Source organism: Salmo salar, chromosome 20, assembly GCF_965601325.2.
Source record: "Salmo salar chromosome 20, fSalSal1, whole genome shotgun sequence".
NCBI classification, from domain to species: Eukaryota; Metazoa; Chordata; class Actinopteri; order Salmoniformes; family Salmonidae; genus Salmo; species Salmo salar.
The window spans coordinates 20,989,025-21,009,925 of NC_138310.1; the positions used below are offsets into that span (position 1 = coordinate 20,989,025).

The 20,901-nt window shown below is 41.8% G+C and overlaps 1 protein-coding gene across 6 annotated transcripts; it reads right to left on the reverse strand.

The window, feature by feature from the left end:
* Positions 1-180: 180 nt before the first annotated feature.
* Positions 181-20,771, reverse strand: ulk1a (unc-51 like autophagy activating kinase 1a). Of its 6 annotated transcripts, none has more exons than XM_014160283.3 (27): positions 20,193-20,771; positions 19,970-20,062; positions 19,837-19,878; positions 14,086-14,118; positions 13,930-13,966; positions 12,492-12,665; positions 12,095-12,168; positions 11,888-11,989; positions 10,653-10,711; positions 8,160-8,242; positions 7,221-7,271; positions 6,931-7,022; positions 6,638-6,770; positions 6,415-6,496; positions 6,158-6,244; positions 5,680-5,802; positions 5,369-5,526; positions 5,219-5,289; positions 4,973-5,106; positions 4,712-4,827; positions 4,249-4,380; positions 3,911-4,071; positions 3,577-3,761; positions 3,285-3,403; positions 2,327-2,484; positions 1,939-2,074; positions 181-1,837 (listed from the first exon to the last, which is right to left on the reverse strand). In XM_014160283.3, exons 1-27 carry the CDS (start codon positions 20,280-20,282, stop codon positions 1,779-1,781), a joined length of 2,784 nt encoding a protein of 927 aa, XP_014015758.1. In that variant the 5' UTR covers positions 20,283-20,771; the 3' UTR covers positions 181-1,778. The 6 variants fall into 6 exon arrangements, with proteins under 6 accessions (XP_014015758.1, XP_014015757.1, XP_014015756.1 ...); XM_014160282.3 differs by having other exon boundaries at positions 3,911-4,068; positions 5,680-5,805; XM_014160281.3 differs by having other exon boundaries at positions 5,680-5,805.
* Between the last annotated feature and the right edge of the window lie 130 nt (positions 20,772-20,901).

Sequence of the window (20,901 nt, forward strand, 5' to 3'; positions counted from 1 at the left end):
AAGTGTGAAACCCTTCTATGAGTCACACAATAATACTTAGTCATGAGCTAGGACTAGTCAAAATATAGTATATTTTGTCTATCAAAACATGCCTCCTCTATACTGTAGATCTGCATTTGGTCAAATGTTCTGTGGAGCAGCTGGCGTGTGTAGGCTCGAGGACAACAGAAACATCCCACATAATGTAACATATATTTTAATCACACTTACACAATATTCTCATATGAAACTGATTTTGGCAGCTTGGTTTTGGTGAACAAGAATAACACAGTCAAATAATTAGTCAATATATTTACAAGGACATTTAATATTCAAAAGGTGCCTAGTCAAAAAGTAATTCTGAAAGCTGATACCATTTTCACTGAATATAAAAACAGAAATAGGTCAATTCAAATGTATAGCCACAAGGCAGTCATAAAAAACTAAATATTAAAACCAACCACTCCACACAAATCCCCCAGATTTATACAAAATCTTACTAAAAATATAAAATACAGGACAGCTTTTCTGTACTGAACTTTAACCTATTTCAGCCATTTATTTTCCTCATCCACAAGCCTATACATTACTGATCATTCACTAATATTTGTGCAAAAACAGACAAAAGCATGCAGCTCGATTTGGTGCTCGCTGAGTAAAATGACCATCTTGCTGGGCACACTGGGAAAGAGTGGCTTGAAGATTTGACACTCTTAACAGAAGATTAAGATCTCTACAATACTGTAATGACATTCTCGGACAAGTTCATAACAGTTTATGAATAAGTCTATCATAAATGTATTTGTGCTCCAGTGGCTTGTCAAAAACACACATTGCTAAAAGCAGTAAAAAAAAAAGACTAATCCTTTTTAAAAATAATCTGCTACAAATTGGCAATACTTGGTCTTCACTTTCTCTTACACAACTTTCCAACTCCCGAAAATGATGCATATTTTTGCCTCCAGTTTAAAGTGGCATTTTGTAACTTTTTGGGCGAAGACCAAATTCATTCTATGTGCTATAGAGCTGTCTGACGTTGTCATTGAAAGCAAGTCTAATACGCCGTAGATCTGTTCTATGTGTGCTATTTCTATGCATCCCGTTCTTAATTGTTGGTTTTGTACACCAGCCTCAAACAGCTGAAAATACAATATTTTGGGTTATGGAAAATATATTTCACAGTGGTTTAAATGGTACAATGATTCTCTACACTATACTTGCTTGTTTTATCACATAAACTGAAATGGTGGAGCGATTTCTGCATAGTGCATCTTTAAATATAACACCGGCTGGTACCAAAGATCTTTACCGAATGCACTTCTATTATTGAGTGCCACCTGCTGTACATTAAATTACACTCTCAAACATCTATTACTCTCAAACAACTATTTCAAGTAAAACCAGCTAATTTGAGATGAAAAGAATAACTTTGTCCAGTGAGGCCTGATAAATCCAGTAGATTAACAGTAACATACTACTGGCATAACATACTGTAGCATGAAACACAACCACAACACACACTGCTCTCAGAGTGGAGTCAGAGAGAACCAACCCCACTCTTCTGGTACTAAAAATGTTTCGTGCTAGGCTGTGGGTTGAGAGCAGCTATATCAGTGGTCTTGTTACTGAGCATGTTCAGTTCAAAGTGCTTTTGTGTGTCAACAGTCCAAGGAGCTCCATCTTCACTGAGGACAGAGGGACATCAGAGGGACATCAGAGGGACATCAGAGGTCTGGAGGTGCTATAACCAAGCTCAGAGGTTCAGCTAATATTGTAGCTATAGTCCAAAAGCCTTAAGCTCAATCACACTGTACAGTCTGCAGAGCAGAGAGGAGGCGTCTCTCAATACACTGTTTACCTGACACCAAAACAAAGGGAGAAACACAGTGAGAGACATTCCTAATTTATATCTTCAAATAGATGTGTGTGTGTGTGTGTGTGTATCTATAAGCTACTTACATTTACTTATGTTGTCAATGTCTGCCTGCTCTGTGATGGTAAGGGACAGGCCCTCCATGAGCAGAAGGGCTTTATGGTATCTCTGGATGGGCGCCTGGCCACGGTGGAACATCTCATCTAAGGCTGCTGACTGCACCTGGAAAATAGCAACACACACACAGCTACTAGCATTGCTCTTACAATATTATAACCACATCATAAATACTGCAGTAAAAGTAATGTCGTAAAATGATATTTACTCTATCTACTATCCATCGCATATCATACAATATGCATGTCCAATGATTATGTTACACAATACTGAAGACCACTAGACAGTGAAAGAATGGGAGCACATAGAGAGCACAGAAATGTACAGTACTGTGCAGTGAGAGAGAGGAGGCCTTACCATGGTCACGGTGTGACTGTAGATGAGTTTCTCTGCAGTGATGTTGCTCATGTGGTCCATCAGTCTCTGCTTGTTGAGGAGGAAGCTCTGCAGGCGGGCGTTGAGGGACCGACAGGACGTCACACTGCTCTTATACAGCTCATTCATCTTCTTCATCACTATATACAGGAGAAATTACTTTAATTTAATACACTTTATAAAGCATGATCATTAACCTCCTACAGTCTAAACTCTGTCTAAGCCGGGGATTCAAAAGGAAGTTTGTTCTGAGGTGTCTGTCCTATATCTGAGAATTCTAGGACACTATACATTTTTTGGGGGACATGTATTTATTAACCCTTTATTTTTGGCACTAAACTATTTCCATATATACTTCCATATTTTTTTTAAACTGGTACCAAGGGACCTTCAGACGAGTCTTGTGAGCGTCCTAGGGCAAAACAACTGACGTACGTGTTCGGGAGAGACTCACCATTCCAGAGGGGTCATATTAGTGTGTAGCCCAAATTGTTCGGACACTACAGACAGAAGTTGAAAGATCGGCAGTACCGATTTCAGAAGAATCCCAAGATGCTTGTGGGGGTCGTAGAGCAAAACACCATCGTGTTCGTGAGAGTCTCATCTTTCCAATAGTCTGTAGGCCAAACTGTTTGAATGCTACAGACGTTTTCGTGAGAAGACCGATTTTCGGGATGTCTCATGATCTGACAAACACCGTTCTAGCTCTGCAGATGTGGAAGTGCAACATCTGCGGATTCAGTGGATTGAGACGCATCCAATGCAAAAAACCAGATATCTCTTGCTTAAACTGACCGATTTTGATGGGGATTTTTTATTATTATGCTAATTAGATTTCGACAGGGCCACGGGGAAATCGACTCTAGGGATTAAGAGGATTTAATGGCCATTTTTTCTGCACACATCAATTAGAAGAGGAAAATGTGGTGCCATGTCTCACCTTGCTTGACTGTAGAGGAGGGGAAGAGTCTGCCTTCTCTGATGTCCTCCATAGCAGTGTGTAATGCAGACGAAAGATATTCTGCAGCCTTCATGTACAGCACCAACTGCTCTGCATAGCTGCGATAAACACATTGAGAATACCAACGTTAACTTACACAAAAAGATTATTCCACAAAATTAAATAAATACATCTTCAAGTACTAAAAATACATCATTACGCTGTGATTTAAAAAAAAAAATAGGTCAAATTTAAAGCTCAGGGTATCAATAACAGAGATGCATCCCCTCACCCCCACTCCCGACTTAGAAGACTGATCTGATCAGCCACCAGGCTTTGCTGCAGGAAGGACACATCAAGAGCGTCCTCGCTGGTCTCACTCTCAAGTCCAGTGTCTTTAGAACTGGCTATCTCCATGACACAGTGGACAAAGGCAAGAGTGAAGCGCAGGTTTCTCAGGCCATCCGTATGCCACTGCTGTGAAGGAGAGACACAAAGGATAGCATTTTGTCAACAGTCTAGTTTCTGGCAATGTGAAAACTGTGCATCTATGAACAATAACTCAGTGATGAATCCATTCATGTACAGAGATCTAATATATTATGAAGGAGTGTTTATGTGTTTACCCCCATCAGTGTCTCCTCTGGGAGCTCTGGAGGGTCAAAATCTATGGCCCTGTCTGGGCTGGCTGTCATGGGGTGGGTTAAATGCTGGTAGTTAGGTACATCTCTATGGGTTCCTCTGCTGATTGACCAGGATGGGCTGACATAGCTGGGGGAACCCACTGCTAAGAAGAAATATTAAATATGAAAAAGTTATTTAATAGCATTTCTCCCTCTCTGCACATCCCATTACATAGACCCTGATACCATGCTGGGATTCTGAATGTCTAATCAGACTCTACTGATCTAGTATGAGAACCAAATAAGAAACCCTTCTAAGGTAGTTGTAGATCCCTATATACCTGAGAACGTCCTGGTGGGATTTGGTGGGGTCCCGGCGTTTCCTCTGGATGGAGATCCCCCAGTGAACACGACTGAGGTGGGACTGCCTGAGGCTGAGGTTCCTGCAACCCTCAGAGCACCACTAGTTGGAGCTGTAGGAACACATCAGGGGGGAAATGGTGTCTACTGGCTGAACTGGCATGGACATTGATCATGAACCTCCAATGCAAATGTATGGTCATACACCCACTGATTTGCAGTCAGGAACATTATCAAACATTTACTTTTCTTTTCAAGCCTCACATGGGTTATAGATAAGGCTTGTCCTGGATAGATTAAGACCGTACCTAATATATGAAAAGAGTGGGCAGTAGCACAATTACATAAAGCCTAACCCATGGCCAATAACAGGCTTTCATAATTAGAAACAAACAATACATTTTTCCACAGCTCAAAATCCAATCCCCTTGGCTGTCCTGGTACCTGTGGTGTCCATGGACCTCTCAGTGTAAAGGCTCTCGTTACTTCCTCCATCCAGCAGCTGAGCTCCAAAAGCAGCCTTCAGCAGCATGTCAGACAGACGGCCTGCACTCAGAGACCTGGAGATAGGACACACACACACACAGATACCTTCAGAGGGCCTCAGCAGACACGTTTAATCATTAATCAATCATACCTTAAGATAGAGCCCACTACCACACTTATGGATATCAGATAACCAGTATCTGCAGAGCTGGTTTTAACCTTTTGAAGGGACCCTTCCTCTTCCCTGTGGCCCTGCTGATGTGGCTCAGGTCTGATACTGTCCGTGTGCGGGTGGGAATGATGGGCAAATCCTCAAAGCTGTTGGGCCGGGGGAATTCATGTGGAGGCGTGGCCTAAGTAGGAATCAGGAAAATAACAACATGAGAATGTTGTATTATAGAGTAACTACTTCACTCATGAGCTTGCAGAAGAGACCACTAAATGTGACATTGTTTAGTGGATGACCTGAGGGCTCTGTTGTCCTGTCCAGGTGCTGAAGAGACCAGTCTGCTCTGGGGTCTCTGGGATAGTGCCCACTGGGGGAAGAGAAATGAAGAAGGACATGTTACGGCGAAAATTGTAGTAATGGAGGTCTGAGGGGGATTCCTACTGTACCTTGTGGAGAAGGCTGGTAGGGTCTGGCCCCTCCAGCTGACAGCCTGCGGTGGCTGAGCACTGCCCCCCCGGGGCCTGACGGGAGAAGAAGGGAGGCTCCAGTCTTCCTACTCCCTGGGGAACTGCCACTACTACTATCAACACAGCACAGGGTGGCCCTGAAACAGATGTGTAACATGTCATCAACAATTTCCAGAATACACCCCCATGGTAGAAATGCCCCACAGAGAGAAGAGAGAGATAGAAAGAGAGCGAGAGACAGAGAGTGAGAGAGATTGACAGAGACAAGAGAAAGTGATAGAGATATGTACCTGGTTGAGCCATGCAGGCCAGCAGGGTGTAGGTTTTGTTCTATGCGCTGGTAGTTGTGGATCTGTGTTGGGACAGGAATGGGCACAGACTGACTGTAGTTACTCCCATTGAACTCTGCAGGCCTGCTGCACAGACAAAAAGGGAGGGGAGAGAGGAAAAGGATGAGTACACCTCAGTGATTTTGAGGGATTGAACACAGCGGGGGTTTGAAGGGAAACAAACACATTAAATGCCTGTAAAAGCACTACTTGTTCCCTCATAGATTTTTATCTCTATTAAGTTAGGACAGGTCCATTCTCCCTTTCTCTCACGATGTTTGTAGTATGACAAACACTAAAGGATGTTATAATTTGATACCTATCAGTTAAACAGGAATGTGCTTTATACTAAATGAGGGTGAGATGGACAAATGCTGTGAAACTTCTAATAGACCAGGTTTACTCCCCATCTGTCCCCCTCAGTCAGCCCTGCTCTTACCTAACAGGATTAGGGGGACAGAGGGGTGAAGAGGGGGGTGGTGTCCTGCCTAGACTCCCAAGTACCCCAGCAGCCAGCAGAGAGCTCCTTAATCATCAAGACAAAGGTACAGGAATCAGTCAGTGTTACCCACTATCTACCTGCTGCTACAAGGACCTCTCATAACCATCTCCATTGTACAGGTTTCTACAGTAGGACTATACATTTCCTGATATTAAATACAACAGAGATATATCATTCTCCTGTACTCAACTTACCCACTGTACAACATGCTGCCCTGGATAGGTGACCCATCTCCCATGTCACATGTGATCTCACCTAGAGGTAACAAAACAGGATCTAGGGACATATCAGTCACATGCATTTACCGCATTAATCAAACCCATATCAAGAACACAATGCTGGTAAAGTCAGAGCTAGAGAGATAAAGACAGACAGATAGAGAGAAAGAGAGAGATACAGTGAGATACGGTGTCTTACTGGGGAACTGGGCAGGCACCATGACAAAGTCGTCCGTCTCAGAGGAGGTGTTCCTGCTGTAGTGGAGGACTGTGTCCCGGGAAGGGGTGGGCTCGGCCTTGGGCTGGAGTCTCTGCAGCACCGCATCGGAATGCTGAAGGGGAAAATATCTAATATTAGACCCTAGGTGACTGGTATTGGTAGCAGATCATTTCCCCTTCACATTATAAAGCATTGGGCTGAGCACTTGGAAAAGTGCTATATAAATCCTATTCATCATCGTTATCACTCCCCAGAGAGGAGGGGGGACTCACTTGAGGGGAGGAGGCCAGGTGGAAGGTGGAGGAGCTGCTAGAGGAGCTGGCAGACCCAGAGCTGGGGTAGGAGGGCATGGGCACCGGAGAGGCTGGAATGATGAAGGACACGGACACTGTGGTACTAATCCCAACTACACACTGGGGGTCATGCCATGGCTTTGGTACTCTTTATTTAGGTACTAAATAACTTGAGTTGTACATTAGAATTCATTAATAATTCACAGCTGTCTAAAATGCAGTTCTAATCCACACAGCAATTTGCCTGTATGGCCTATAGGGATACTCACATTTCTTTGTGGATGAACTTGACTCCAGGAAAGAGTGATGGAAAAACTCATCTGTGTGGGTAAACAATGCCAAATAAATTGAAATAAGACTGACGTTGCATGGACTGATTGCAGTTCCATTCCAGTGAAAAAGGCATCACATCAGACAGGGCCACAGTGTCTCCCGACCCCTCCTGTCTCAGCCTCCAGTATTTATGCTGCAATAGTTTGTGTCGGGGGGCTAGGGTCAGTCTGTTATATCTGGAGTACATCTCCTGTCTTATCCGGTGTCCTGTGTGAATTTAAGTATGCTCCCTCTAATTTTCTCTCCCTTTCTCTCTCTGTCTTTCTCTCTCTGTCTTTCTCTCTCTGTCTGTTCTCTCGGAGGACCTGAGCCCTAGGACCATGCCTCAGGACTACCTGGCCTGATGAATCCTTGCTGTCCCCAGTCCACCTGGTCATGCTGCTGCTCCAGTTTCAACTGTTCTGCCTGCGGCTGTGGAACCCTGACCTGTTCACCTGACGTGCTCCTCTCTCTCTCTACCGCACCTGCTGTCTCTAACTCTGAATGATCGGCTATGAAAAGCCAACTGACATTTACTCCTGAGGTGCTGACCTGTTGCACCCTCTACAACCACTGTGATTATTATTATCTGACCCTGCTGGTCATCTATGAACGTTTGAACATCTTGGCCATGTTCTGTTATAATCTCCACCCGGCACAGCCAGAAGAGGACTGGCCACCCCTCAGAGCCTGGTTCCTCTCTAGGCTTCTTCCTAGGTTCTGGCCTTTCTAGGGAGTTTTTCCTAGCCACCGTGCTTCTACATCTGCATTGCTCGCTGTTTGGGGTTTTAGGCTGGGTTTCTGTACAGCACTTTGTGATATCGGCTGACAAAAAGGGCTTTATAAATACATTTGATGTGCAAATGTTAGTGAGTGAGAGAGTGAGTGAGTCTAACCAAAGTCCATGCGCTCCTTATGGTTCCTTTGCAGCAGGCCCAGGAGCAGGTGTCTCAGGTGGACTGACGTCTCCCGTGGAATGCTGGGAGAAACACAGGTTTACAGGTTTCACTTTGAAAACATTTCTTTAATGACCTTAAGACAAAACAAGCTGCGTGTTCAACAAGGACAGAGTAATATCACACATTGGACTGTTTTGTGTTTGTATGTATTGACTATTTAGAAGATTATGTTTTGAGTGAGTTGATTTAAGCAATAAGGCCCGAGGGGTGTGGTATATGGCCATATACCACAAACCCCTGACATGCCTTATTGCTATTATAAACGGGTTACCAATGTAATCAAAGCAGTAAAAATAAATGTTTTGTCGTACCCATGGTATACGGTCTAGTATATTAACGCAGTCAGCCAATCAGCATTCAGGGCTCGAACCACCCAGTTTCTAACGCATAGTGGAACACACCTTCCATGTCATGCATTATTTTCCAGAGAACGCATAGCCCTCATTGATTATCCCTTACTAAGTAATGTATCGGGTTGTTATGACACCCTGAGCTGTAATGTGGTGTGTGGTTGTGTTTTCCTAGCACTAAGAGCAAGACTGTGAGGTATGATACTGTCTGAGTGTGGCCGTGTGCCTGTGTTTATGTTTGAGTGACTCAGGGCATTTTGACACCCTGACCCTTACAAAAAAAGATTGCAGTTTTTAAACTGCAGTAAAAGTGCAGTAACTGCAGTCGACTGTGGTATTTTGGACGCAGTATTTGCCGCATACTGCAGTTAGACTGCATTCTGACAGCAATCTTTTTTTTGTAAGGGGAGCCATGGTGTGTGTGTGTGTGTGTGATATATCTGGGTCATGTGGAAAGTGATAGCGGTGCAGTAGCAGGCAGCTAACAGCTGTTATAAATAGTGAAAAGCAAATACTAAACCCTGTAACCCACACAAACATCCCCATCTTTATCAGAGACAGAGTTCTACTAAACTGGTATTCCCCTGAGTAACACAAATACACAAGCTCAAAGTAAAAGATTAAAATATAACAAATGCCTATGGCTGTTTTGTACTTCAAAGGGGATGGATAGGGGGATAATATTTGTGACCCTGAATAAGAGATACACAATTCTACTGCTGCACCATTCAGACCATCTTGACCGGTTGCATCACTGCTTAGTATGGCAACTACACAGACCTCAATCGCATGGCACTACAGAGGATGGTGCGGACAGCCCAGTAAATTACTAGGGCCGAGCTCCCTGCCATCCAGGACCTCTATATCAGGCAGTGTGAAAGGAAGGCCCGGAAAACCATTAGACTCCAGCCACCCAAACCATAGACTGTTCTCTCTGCTTCCACATGGCAAGCGGTACCGGACTGACTCTATGCACACTCTACACACACTTAATTTTCCCACACACACAACACCCACACACATTCATACTGACTCTACACACACTCACATAAAATCATCATATACGCTGCTGTTACTCTGTTTATCATATATCCTGATGCATAGTCAGTCACCTTACCCCTATACATTTCTACCTCTCTCTTCCGTATCCCTGCACATTGTAAATATGGTTTTGGCACCAACCCTGGATCTTATCCTGTATGTAGCTTACTTTGTTGTGTTCTTCTTCTTTCTATCTCTCGTGTGTTTTTGTTCTACTTGACTTTTTAAAAATAGAACTACTGATACTGATAACTGCATTGTTTGGAAAGAGCATGCAAGAAATGCATTTCACTGTACTTGTGTATGTGCCAATAAAACGTGAAACTTGAGTGTATAAGAATCTGTAGGGGTGGCAATAATTTTGACATCTATAAAAGAAACACCAAAAAAACAGGTGTTAAATAAAATCTCTTTCTCTGAGAAATTGTATTAAGCGCCTATCAGAGTCCAAAACATGTACATGTACGTACAACAGTGTTCTAGCATATTGAACCATTGGCTTTCATACGTTACGGATTCTCAGCGTGGCTCAAGCAATTTCTCCAACTGTCAACACTTTCAAATGAATAGAGGACATGTACGCGGAGCCGTGTTGGTTGGGAATTTTGGCGAGGTGTGTGTTTGGACTGTGCATCCCCCGCGGATGGTGGTCTGAGAGCCGAGTAGCTATGTGTCACAATGGGATGCTGGACTATGGACTCTACGTCGGTGGACTCTGAATTACACTTTAGTATGAAATAATATAATTGTCCTATTTTTTGGAGCATACAATATAGCTCGTTGTTTGAATTATTTATTTTATACAGTCTTTTTTGCTCATCTTTATCAAGGGGTCTAATCATTTTGGAGGTGACTGTACATTATAGGGTTACCTAAAGTAAGCTGTCAGTAAGCTGATTAGACACATCTGCCTGTTTATGCTATCCTCACACCTAATCCTGTGTGTGTGTGTGTGTGTGTGTGTGTGTGTGTGTGTGTGTGTGTGTGTGTGTGTGTGTCTCGATTCTCAGAGCAGAGGCCTGCAGGTCTCACTACTAACCTGGGCTGGAGGTCCCTGTTTCTCTCATAGAAGAGACGCAGCTCCTGGGGGCTACTGGCCTGCATGACGAACACACAACACAGGGCACACACACACATCCTGTCTGTAACTGTCTGTTACAGCTGGAATACACACCAACCTGTTCACTTACAATCACTTTTTTTATGAAACTTTTAATGCTTTTCCGCAAAATGAAATGAATGAAAAACAATTAGCAATAAAGAAAATTGCCTTTAAGAAATCAACTGTGATTTTACACTTCAGATCAGAGGACATACAAGTTGTCATTTCTTTAGTTATCTTTTGTAGTTGGTTGTACACCGGATGTTTAGGACTTGTCAACTAAAACCAGGTTACATGGACAGTCTAAGTGAACACTACACCATTACATGATCACCCTGCCACTGACCCTGTCTGCTCTGAACTCACTGGCCTGTCCTGGCATGCTTCTCTCTGGGTAATTGCTATTCAAATAATTTAATGCAGGAATAGCCCTATACCAAGTACAAAGGTTCAAATCTTCGAATTTCAGACAGCTTCAACCTAAAGCTAAATCATTACTGACTTCCTAATAAACAGGCAGATCACTTAGCCTTTCAAGGAAACATGAACATAAGTCAAACTATTTTCGCTTGGCAAACTTGCTGACAGCTCTCTAGAACTCTCTCAAAACATGATTCAGCACAGCATCAATCAACCCTAACCACGTATGCCACAGTCCACTGCATAGAGTGGCCTCCTAGATGGTAGGATGATAAACCCCCTGCCTGCCTGGCTGTTGTGAAACAATGTTTACCCTGGTCTCAGCCATTTCCTCATCCACCTGGCAGCTTGGCTGTTTGTAAACAGGGATCTTTCGGAACAAGTGGACACACTGTTCAGACCCCCAGGAGTAACATAACAGCAGGGAACACATAGAGAAGCACTCAGTGTGCGTGTGAACATGCTGTTTATTACAGGCTCGTGATGTGTTGTCGTACTTTATACGAACAGCTGTCTTTCATATGATCTATGGTCAGTTCTTTCATAATATAACATGAACCACGGTAGTCAGCCTGTTTCGAAAGGCATTAGAAATCGTAAAAGACCTATTAGAAGTTTCTTATGCAAGAGCATTGAGGTTTTAGAAAACATTTTAGATTAGCATGAGTAAGTCGTGTAACTAAAAAAAGAAATGATACGTTTCCTAACATTCTTGTTTCCTAAAATTGTGAGTGTGTGTGTTTATCACTCACCTGAAACGGAGCTTTCCCAGTTAAACACTGGTATACTATGGTTCCTATGCTCCACAGATCGGCCTTGGCATCATAGTTCTGGGACATGATCACCTCCGGGGCCTGAGCACAGACAGACACAGCACAGTGGGTTAGGGTCACATGTACAGTATTTGACCATAAGGTGGGTTAGGATGTATACGTGTATGGGCAATAGGAGTTTCTCACCATATACATTGGGGAGCCACACAGGGTGGCTGCCATAGTGTTACACTGGAGGTGACGTGCAAAGCCAAAATCAGCTGGAGAGAGGGCAAAATCATCAGCCAAAAACACATCTCAAAACACATGTTTTCACTTATTTTCATTCTCTAAAGCCACGATGAGAAATGTTTTTCTTTCAGAAGGGAAATTTGGAGGCTAAATGCTGGACTCTTTCCAAGTGAATGATTTAAGAGAGCTGTATCCTTTACGTAGCTGTATCCTTTAAGTGGCAATATGACAACTAACCGTCATTGATCAACAAACAAATCACTTCCCAACCTCCCATCCACACCCTGCAGCAAAAACTGTTCAGCTTCTCTTTTGTGTACTTAATGTACAGTATATTACCCAAAACACAAACCTATCTTGATGCAGGTGTTGTTGGGGCTGGACTTGCGTCCCTCGGGGTGACAGAGAAGGATGTTCTGAGGTTTGAGGTCTCTGTGGAGGATGCCCTTTTCTTTCAGCACCTTCATGGCCCCAGCTATCTGCTGGAGGAAGATCCGGATGGTGTCCTCACTCAGAGTAGCCTTAGCTGCAGTCACGTGAGAGGCCAAACAGGAGAACATACATGGGAAATAAAGTTAATAGGACAAGGGTCATGGGATTTGACAGTCGTACGGCTACTAATATATAGCTAGCTATAGGAACTTCTTCCAAAATGTGTAAGGGACAGGAATAACTAACTGACACCCTAATCCCTCAAACACCTCGGCTGTATTTTTAGCGTCTGTGTTTTTCCACCCTAGGAGAGGAGATAAGTCAGCGACAGATGGATGAGGTCATGTTGGTACTACAGGAGCCTTGCAAGGCGTGTCTGATGTGCCAACCTAATGACAAGGGCGAGCAGGCACAGGAGATGCTGGCAAATGTCTTGTCTACAAAACAGGACACGCTTGCATGATAGCAAAATCAGGCCAAAACAGGCCTTCGATCTTTAAATAGACTTATCGACACATGGTAAATTTAGTCAATGAGACATCTGTATGCCCTCGATCTAGTCACTGTTTCTAAAGGGGAGAGAGTGTAATAGGAGGAGATTGGCTGTTGATATTCTGCTAAGAGTATGAGAGGAGAGAATGTTTTATTCTGTGGATTTATGATGGTGTCAGTGGGAGGATTATTGTCAATTTTGGCTGTGAGAGAGCAGGCAAAATAGGGAGGTATTTTCATTGCTCAATATTGTTATGTTACTCTAGGTCTGTGTGTGAAGGAGAGATATTTTCAGTGGCCTTGTGTTTCTTTAGTGGGTGTAGGGAAACATTCATTTTGGTGTTAATCACAAAAAATCCTGTTCTGTATGTTGGGCTTAATTTGGGCCAAGCTCTTTAAGTATTTGTTGTACAGGCCTAGGCATTGTGTCAGCATGTAACCCACATCTAAATCATATGTCACATTGTTTTGCCGAAAGATGATTATGGTTCTACTTTTCATGATCTTTCAAAATAAAAGGATTACAAGTACTCAACAAAGTCCACAATGAAGTCCTCAACAAAGTCTCTGGCAGATTTTATTACTATAACAACAATAGCTTATCACAATAACCTGCAACCAAATCTTTGTTTGTTTGGTCTTTGTTTGACCCTGTTTCACACTAGCCAATGGTGTTTGGTTCTTCACTCTAAGCAATACACATGGGTATCAATAGAGGCATCTGAAACACCTACAGTACAATCACAATGAAGGTGTTAGAATGCTTAAGATGTTAAGATGCACCAATTCCTTTTGAAGTTCAAACATGAGTTAAGAGGAGAGACATATTTGTCAAAGCGCTGTTTGTGAGGTGACAGTATACTCACAGTGGAGGTATTCTGCCAAGTCTCCTCCATTGCAGTACTGGGAGCAGAAAATAATGGAAAATGTCATTAGATATAATTGAATTGCTTCTTTCTACAACCACTATTAATCCACATATACAGTAGCCTATTCATAAAGCAAACCAGACTTCATCTTACCTCCATGACCAGATACACACACCCAGCCATTTCCTGTTAGAGAAAACATAAAAATCACTGATTGTGGTGACATAATATATCCATATAGATTTTTAAGATAGCAAACGTTGACTAAAACTGTGTATGTTCAAAATACATTTACCCGGCAACAATGGAAATAACCCCTACAGCCTTTGCAATATATAATTATAAATTTTGTTCTGTTCGTTTCCCCCCCCCAAGGCAAATTAATTCCATCCATGGTTGTTTTAAATTAGACATGTACTGCAGTCCCAAGTGGGTTTGAATAATGCATAAATGTAGAGACTATCCCATAAGAATCAAACGACACCACTTCATAATTTAGAGTGGGCTGGTTCCCATTTGGCGGATCATGCAGGGTTGAGCTGGCAGCAAAGAAGGTGAGAGGGTTAGGCTGTCAGTCCAAGCTGACTGCTATTGAATGGATTATAAGGGTGTGACTGGGAGGGGAATGAAGAAGTGGATTCAGGTTTCACTAGAATTTATAAGGTTTTAGTAGATACCAGTATCCTTTATCCCCACTGAGTACAGACATCAATTCAACATCTATTCCATGTTGGTTCAACATAATTTCATTGAAATGACATGGAAACAACGTTGGTTCAACCAGTGTGTGCCCAGTGGGTCTTTTAATAATTAAACAAATATTGCTCAGTTACTCAAAGCAAATTGTCACATTTAGAGATACTATTACATTGTATCAAATGTCACCCAAACAAAATGGAACTGAGATAAAATGGGCTTGAGTAAAAGTTAGATACATGACAGCTAGCGACATTACAGTAGGACAAAAGCCCTTCCTTTCATGTCTCCATATCACCTAGCAGGTGTCAGGTCTCTAATCATTAGTCATTAAGTTGCTGAAGACTGTTCCTGGGGAGATTTCTGCTGACTGAGCTCCTTGTCTGTTGTCTTAAGCCATTATTTAGCTTGCAGGCCGGCTGCACCCTGCCATCTGTTTAAGACCAGTGAACCCAAACACATCAGCAAACCATCTAATGTCTGTCTGGTGACGGGATCATTTTACAACCACATAGGGCCTTTAAGGGAGGACTGCCAAATACAGCTGCAGCTGGTGCCCCATACAATACCTGAGATGGGAACATTGAGATACTCACCTACACGCAAATTTGATAAGTTCATTCATTAACCAGGATGCCAACTGACAGCAATGGATATGTTATAACAATGTATCAGATTAGATGTCTCACCTTTACTGGGATTGGATTGGCTAGTAAAGAAATCTATAGATTGATTGTTCTGGTCCAACAGCTTCAGCAACGGCTCTTCTTCTAAGGCCAGCTGCCACTTGGGAAAAGAAAGTCTCACCTACTGTAGGGTACTGTAGCACTCAGCCATAAACCATAAACTGGTCTACACGTGAAAGTTTGGAAAGTTGTTCTTCTGCTTCACATGAGAATATTCTTACAGAAACCTCTAGGCCCCTCAAACTCAACTCTGGACCTCAAAGCCAGTCCTGTGTTTTTTTCATTGTTCCCCTCTAATCAGGGACTGATTTAGACCTGGGAAACCAGGTGTGTGCAATTAATTATCAGGTAGAACAGAAAACCATCAGGCTCTGGATCTCGTAGGGCAGGGATCATCAACTAGATTCAGCCGCGGGACGATTCTTTCTTGAGTGGATGGTCGGGGGTGGAATATAATTACAAATAATTTGTAGATTGCAAATTGACCGCATGAAGCGCAAACAGATACAATATTTCAAACCTTGCTTACATTTGTATACGATCCTTTCTCTCTATTATGCATGGGAATACGTGGGAATAGATGATTTCCTGGTGTTTTTACAATCTTTTATGTCCAAGAATAAATATATTATATATAATAATACTAATTTGTAGACTGCAAATTGACTGCAAAAAGTCTAAACATATATAATATTTGACTAAAACAATAATTTCAAACCTTGTTTACATTTGTATATGATCACATGCATCTCTCTATTATGAGTGGGAATACTTGGGAACAGATTTCCAAAATTAAAATCACTTGGAGCTGATTTCCTGATGTTTTTATAGTCTTTTATATCCAACAATGAATTATTATTATTATTTTTGCTCAGGGAACATGGGAGGACAAATTGGCCCACTGGCCTCCAGTTGGGGAACCATGTTGCAGGGTAAGAGTTGAATAGCCCTGCTCTAGGCCAAAAGTACTCTCTGGATCTTGTAGTTTATGTGGATGTAGGGTATAAGGGGGTAAGGAGCCCCCCTAAGAACAATTTCTAATTGCTGACACAAAAAGCAACGTTTTCAAAAAAATGGTATGTGGATCAAGGTCATGCTAAGGCGAATAAACTATAAAGGGAAATAAATGGCTACAGTTGAGACATTTTTTTGTTATTTCATGAAATGTTGTTTTTAGAAAAGGGGCATATTTTTTAAGTCCCGGGGTAACTCGGGGTGCCAGTTACCCGAGTAGAAGATTATGGCATAGGGTTTCACACAAGTGTGTTAAAATCCATTTAATCAGTTTTATTTAGAAATGTCTTTAATAAGTAATACTTAAAAGCTAAGTCTAGTTGTGTAATTGTAATTATTAAAATAAAATATGGCGGGGGGGGGGGGGGGGGGGTGTTGTTGTACATGTCACCATTAATATCTGCACTATGAGGAGATTTGATGTACCGTAATTTCCAGACCAGTAAGCGCACCTGAATATAAGCCGTACCCACTGAATTAAAAAAATATATATTATTTTGAACATAAATAAGCCGCACATGTCTATAAGCCGCAGGTGCCTACCGGTACATTGAAACAAATTAACTTTACACAGGCTTTAACGAAACATGGCTTGTAACAAAAATAAATAGGCTTTAACGAAACACGGCTTGTAACAACAACAAAAAATTAGCAGTAAGCATTAGTTGTCTTTTTGCACTTCCTCACGCTGCTGTTTCCAACGTCTTATCATCGACTCATTAAGACCAAGCTCCCGTGCAGCAGCTCTATTTCCTTTTCCAACAGCCAGATCAATCGCCATCAACTTGAAAGCTGCATCATATGCATTTCTCCGTGTCTTTGCCATGATGAGGGTGACAAAATGACTACCGTAATCAGAATGATGGGAAGTTTGAGAGCGCTCGATTTAATCTAAACAGTAAACAAAAAAGTTGTTTGACCTTAACCCGTTCGTCAATTTCATTGGTCTAATGAAAGCTTCATGCCGCCAAAAAACTGAGCACGTCACAGAATGTGTTTTTTTGGAGAAAAAAAAAATTGAAAGCAGGAAAAATCCATATATTAGCCGCGTCATTGTTTAAGCAGCGAGGTTCAAAGCCTGGGAAAAAAGTTGCGGCTTATAGTCCGGAATTTACGGTAGTCCCTCTTTTTAACTCACCTGCAAATTAATTTCCTTTGTTCTTTCTTTGTTGTTCCTTTTCCATACAATCCATTGTGTACAATTGCACTAAATATTATTTGAATAATGCAGGATTTTAAATCCCAGCAGTCTTTAAAATGACATTCAGGAGCAAAAAGTTTTCAACAGCTGTTTTTAACCTGTTGGGGATAGGGGGCAGTATTTGCACGGCCGGATAAAAAACGTACCCGATTTAATCTGGTTACTACTCCTGCCCAGTAACTAGAATATGCATATAATATAAGTTTGATTTGGATAGAAAACACCCTAAAGTTTCTAAAACTGTTTGAATGGTGTCTGTGAGTATAACAGAACTCATTTGGCAGGCCAAAACCTGAGAAGATTCCAAACAGGAAGCGCTCTCTCTGACTATTTCTTGGCCTTCTTGATCATCTCTATCCAAAACAGGGGATCTCTGGCATAACGTGACATTTTCTAACCCTCCCATAGGCTCTCAGAAGGCGCCAGAATGTTGAATGGTGACTTTGCAGGCCATGGCTGAAAAACAGTAGCGCATTTGGATAGTGGTCGATCTGAGAACAATGAGACTGGGGCGCGTGCACGAGCCGACACCATGTTTTTATTTTTTCGTCTTTGAACGAAAACAGGGTTTCCCGGTCGGAATATTATCGCTTTTTTACGAGAAAAATCGCATAAAAATTGATTTTAAACAGCGTTTGACATGCTTCGAAGTACGGTAATGGAATATTTTGCATTTTTTTGTCACGAAACGCGCCGGGCGCGTCACCCTTCTTTACCCTTCGGATAGTGTCTTGAACGCACAAACAAAACGCCGCTATTTGGATATAACTATGGATTATTTGGAACCAAACCAACATTTGTTATTGAAGTAGAAGTCCTGGGAGTGCATTCTGACGAAGAACAGCAAAGGTAATCCAATTTTTCTTATAGTAAATCTGAGTTTGGTGAGTACCACACTTGGTGGGTGTCAAAATAGCTAGCCGTGATGGCCAGGCTATCTACTCAGAATATTGCAAAATGTGCTTTCACCGAAAAGCTATTTTAAAATCGGACACCGCGATTGCATAAAGGAGTTCTGTATCTATAATTCTTAAAATAATTGTTATGTTTTTTGTGAACGTTTATCGTGAGTAATTTAGTAAATTCACCGGAAGTGTTCGGTGGGAATGCTAGTCACATGCTAGTCACATGCTAATGTAAAAAGCTGGTTTTTGATATAAATATGAACTTGATTGAACAAAACATGCATGTATTGTATAACATAATGTCCTAGGAGTGTCATCTGATGAAGATCATCAAAGGTTAGTGCTGCATTTGAAATCGGACAGTGTGGTTAGATTAACGAGAGTCTTGTCTTTAAAATTGTGTAAAATAGTCATATGTTTGAGAAATTGAAGTAATAGCATTTCTAAGGTATTTGAATATCGCGCCACGGGATTCCACTGGCTGTTGAGTAGGTGGGGCGTCCCACTGGCGCAGAGAGGTTAATATAATATTGGAATGGAATATAACATTAAATAACTTTGGAGTGTAACATTGATGTGGCAACTCTCTTATGCTCTGCTATTGCATGATTCTAATCTCTACGTAGGTCACAAAAAAAGCTATCCCCAGTAAAATTGGAGCACAACTCACTAGCCCACCTACTACACTGCTCACACCTACAGTAATCCAGTCCCCACCTGTGACTGAAAACAGGGGGAGAGATGCTAATTTAAAAGCTTTCTCTTAAAAACGTGCCTAGCGATCCAGCAGTATGACATAAAATGCTGTGTAAAATAGCTAAAAGGCTATAAAGTAACATTAACTGTAAAGCTATTAGCCACTAGTGGAAACATTTACAACTGCAATTAAGTTACGTTATCTTTTATAATGTATTTTACCTCAGACGATCTGGTAGGAAGGTTGCAAGCTTGCCCCAACACACTCATCCAACATATTAATACTATTAATACTTTACTAAAAAAGTAAATACATTTTTCTCTCTAAACAAGGGGATTATTTATCTTAAGGCTTTCCTACTTGTATATTTAAAAAATTTGGTGACATCTTGTGGTCTTTATGTGAAATACAGGGGGGGGGGGGGGGGGGGGGGGGCAGTTACCCCAGGGGGCTAGTCACCCCCTAGTACCCTACGTGTTATCTTTGTCAGTACTCAACATACACGCCTATCAACAGAGTATGAGCGAATGAGATGCAATGAGATGCACATCGAATGTCAACAATTGCGCACGTGAAAGCAGGTTTAGGAAAAGCTGTTAGTCAGCTTATTGTGTAGAACTAGAACAGTGTGTGATGATACCGACATGTACAGGTAGGCTACATGTGTGTCAATAATACATAATGATGTTGAAAATCGACACATACCTGGAAGTCAAGTAGTCCAACGATATTCTCATGTTTCAGTTCCTGTGTATAGAGAGGAACAACAATTGATTGGTTCATTTGCCTAGGTCTGGACTTAGAGTAATTGCATCAAGTTTCGTCGTCAAATTCTTACCTTTAATATTTTAATCTCTTTTCCTAAGAGGGAATGGGATTTTGCCAAGTTCTTCTTGTTAATACATTTCACAGCTACTTCCAAGTCATGTCTCTTAAAAAGGCAAAGGCAGAAGATGAACGGCTATACTATCCACGCATGCCATACAATCTCTCAATAAAAAAAGGTATATAGGACTTATCTCACCCTGTTTATAACATATGTATAATAGCATACAAATTACCTCCTTATGTCTCCCTTTGAACACCACGGCAAAGGCACCATGTCCAATCAGGTCTTTCCTGTTGAACTCGAATTTCCCAATAGTCTCCATACTGTTCTATAACAATAACAACAGGTGCTGTGTATATCCAGGTGGAATCAGGATGTTGAGGTTACCACCGGAACAATTTGGAAGTCGTCACCGTTCAACTCCAGACAGCAAGAGAGGTGTCTAGATCCTTCAAGTCTCTCCCCGATTAAAAACACTAACACTTCTTGAATCATGACGGTTTCATTTAAAATATCAATATCCTATATTCGAAGTTGTTGTCACCATTATGCCTTTATATAAAAACCTACAAAATGACAGATCTCATATAGAACAGACTGAAAACTGTTTACAACAGAGAAGAGTCAATTTTCCCTCGTAAGTTGGATATTATCTCCAAAGTAGTCTTTATGAATTCTCAAAACGTAAGTTGTCTTTACACAGACAGATAAGTCACCTTTATCCAGACACTGTAGGCTATACTGGTTCCATTTGTTACGAGTCTTCACCTATCACGAACAAACGATCCCACTGTAGTTATTCATATCCCTGGGTGTGAGCATGCGCAATAGGAGTTGTAGCAGTGTTCGCCTTGTCAGAAACATGAGTGCCACGGGCGCGCAATATGGCCACAGGTTACTTAACCTGACGCAACGCAATATCAGAGCACTATTTGTATGTC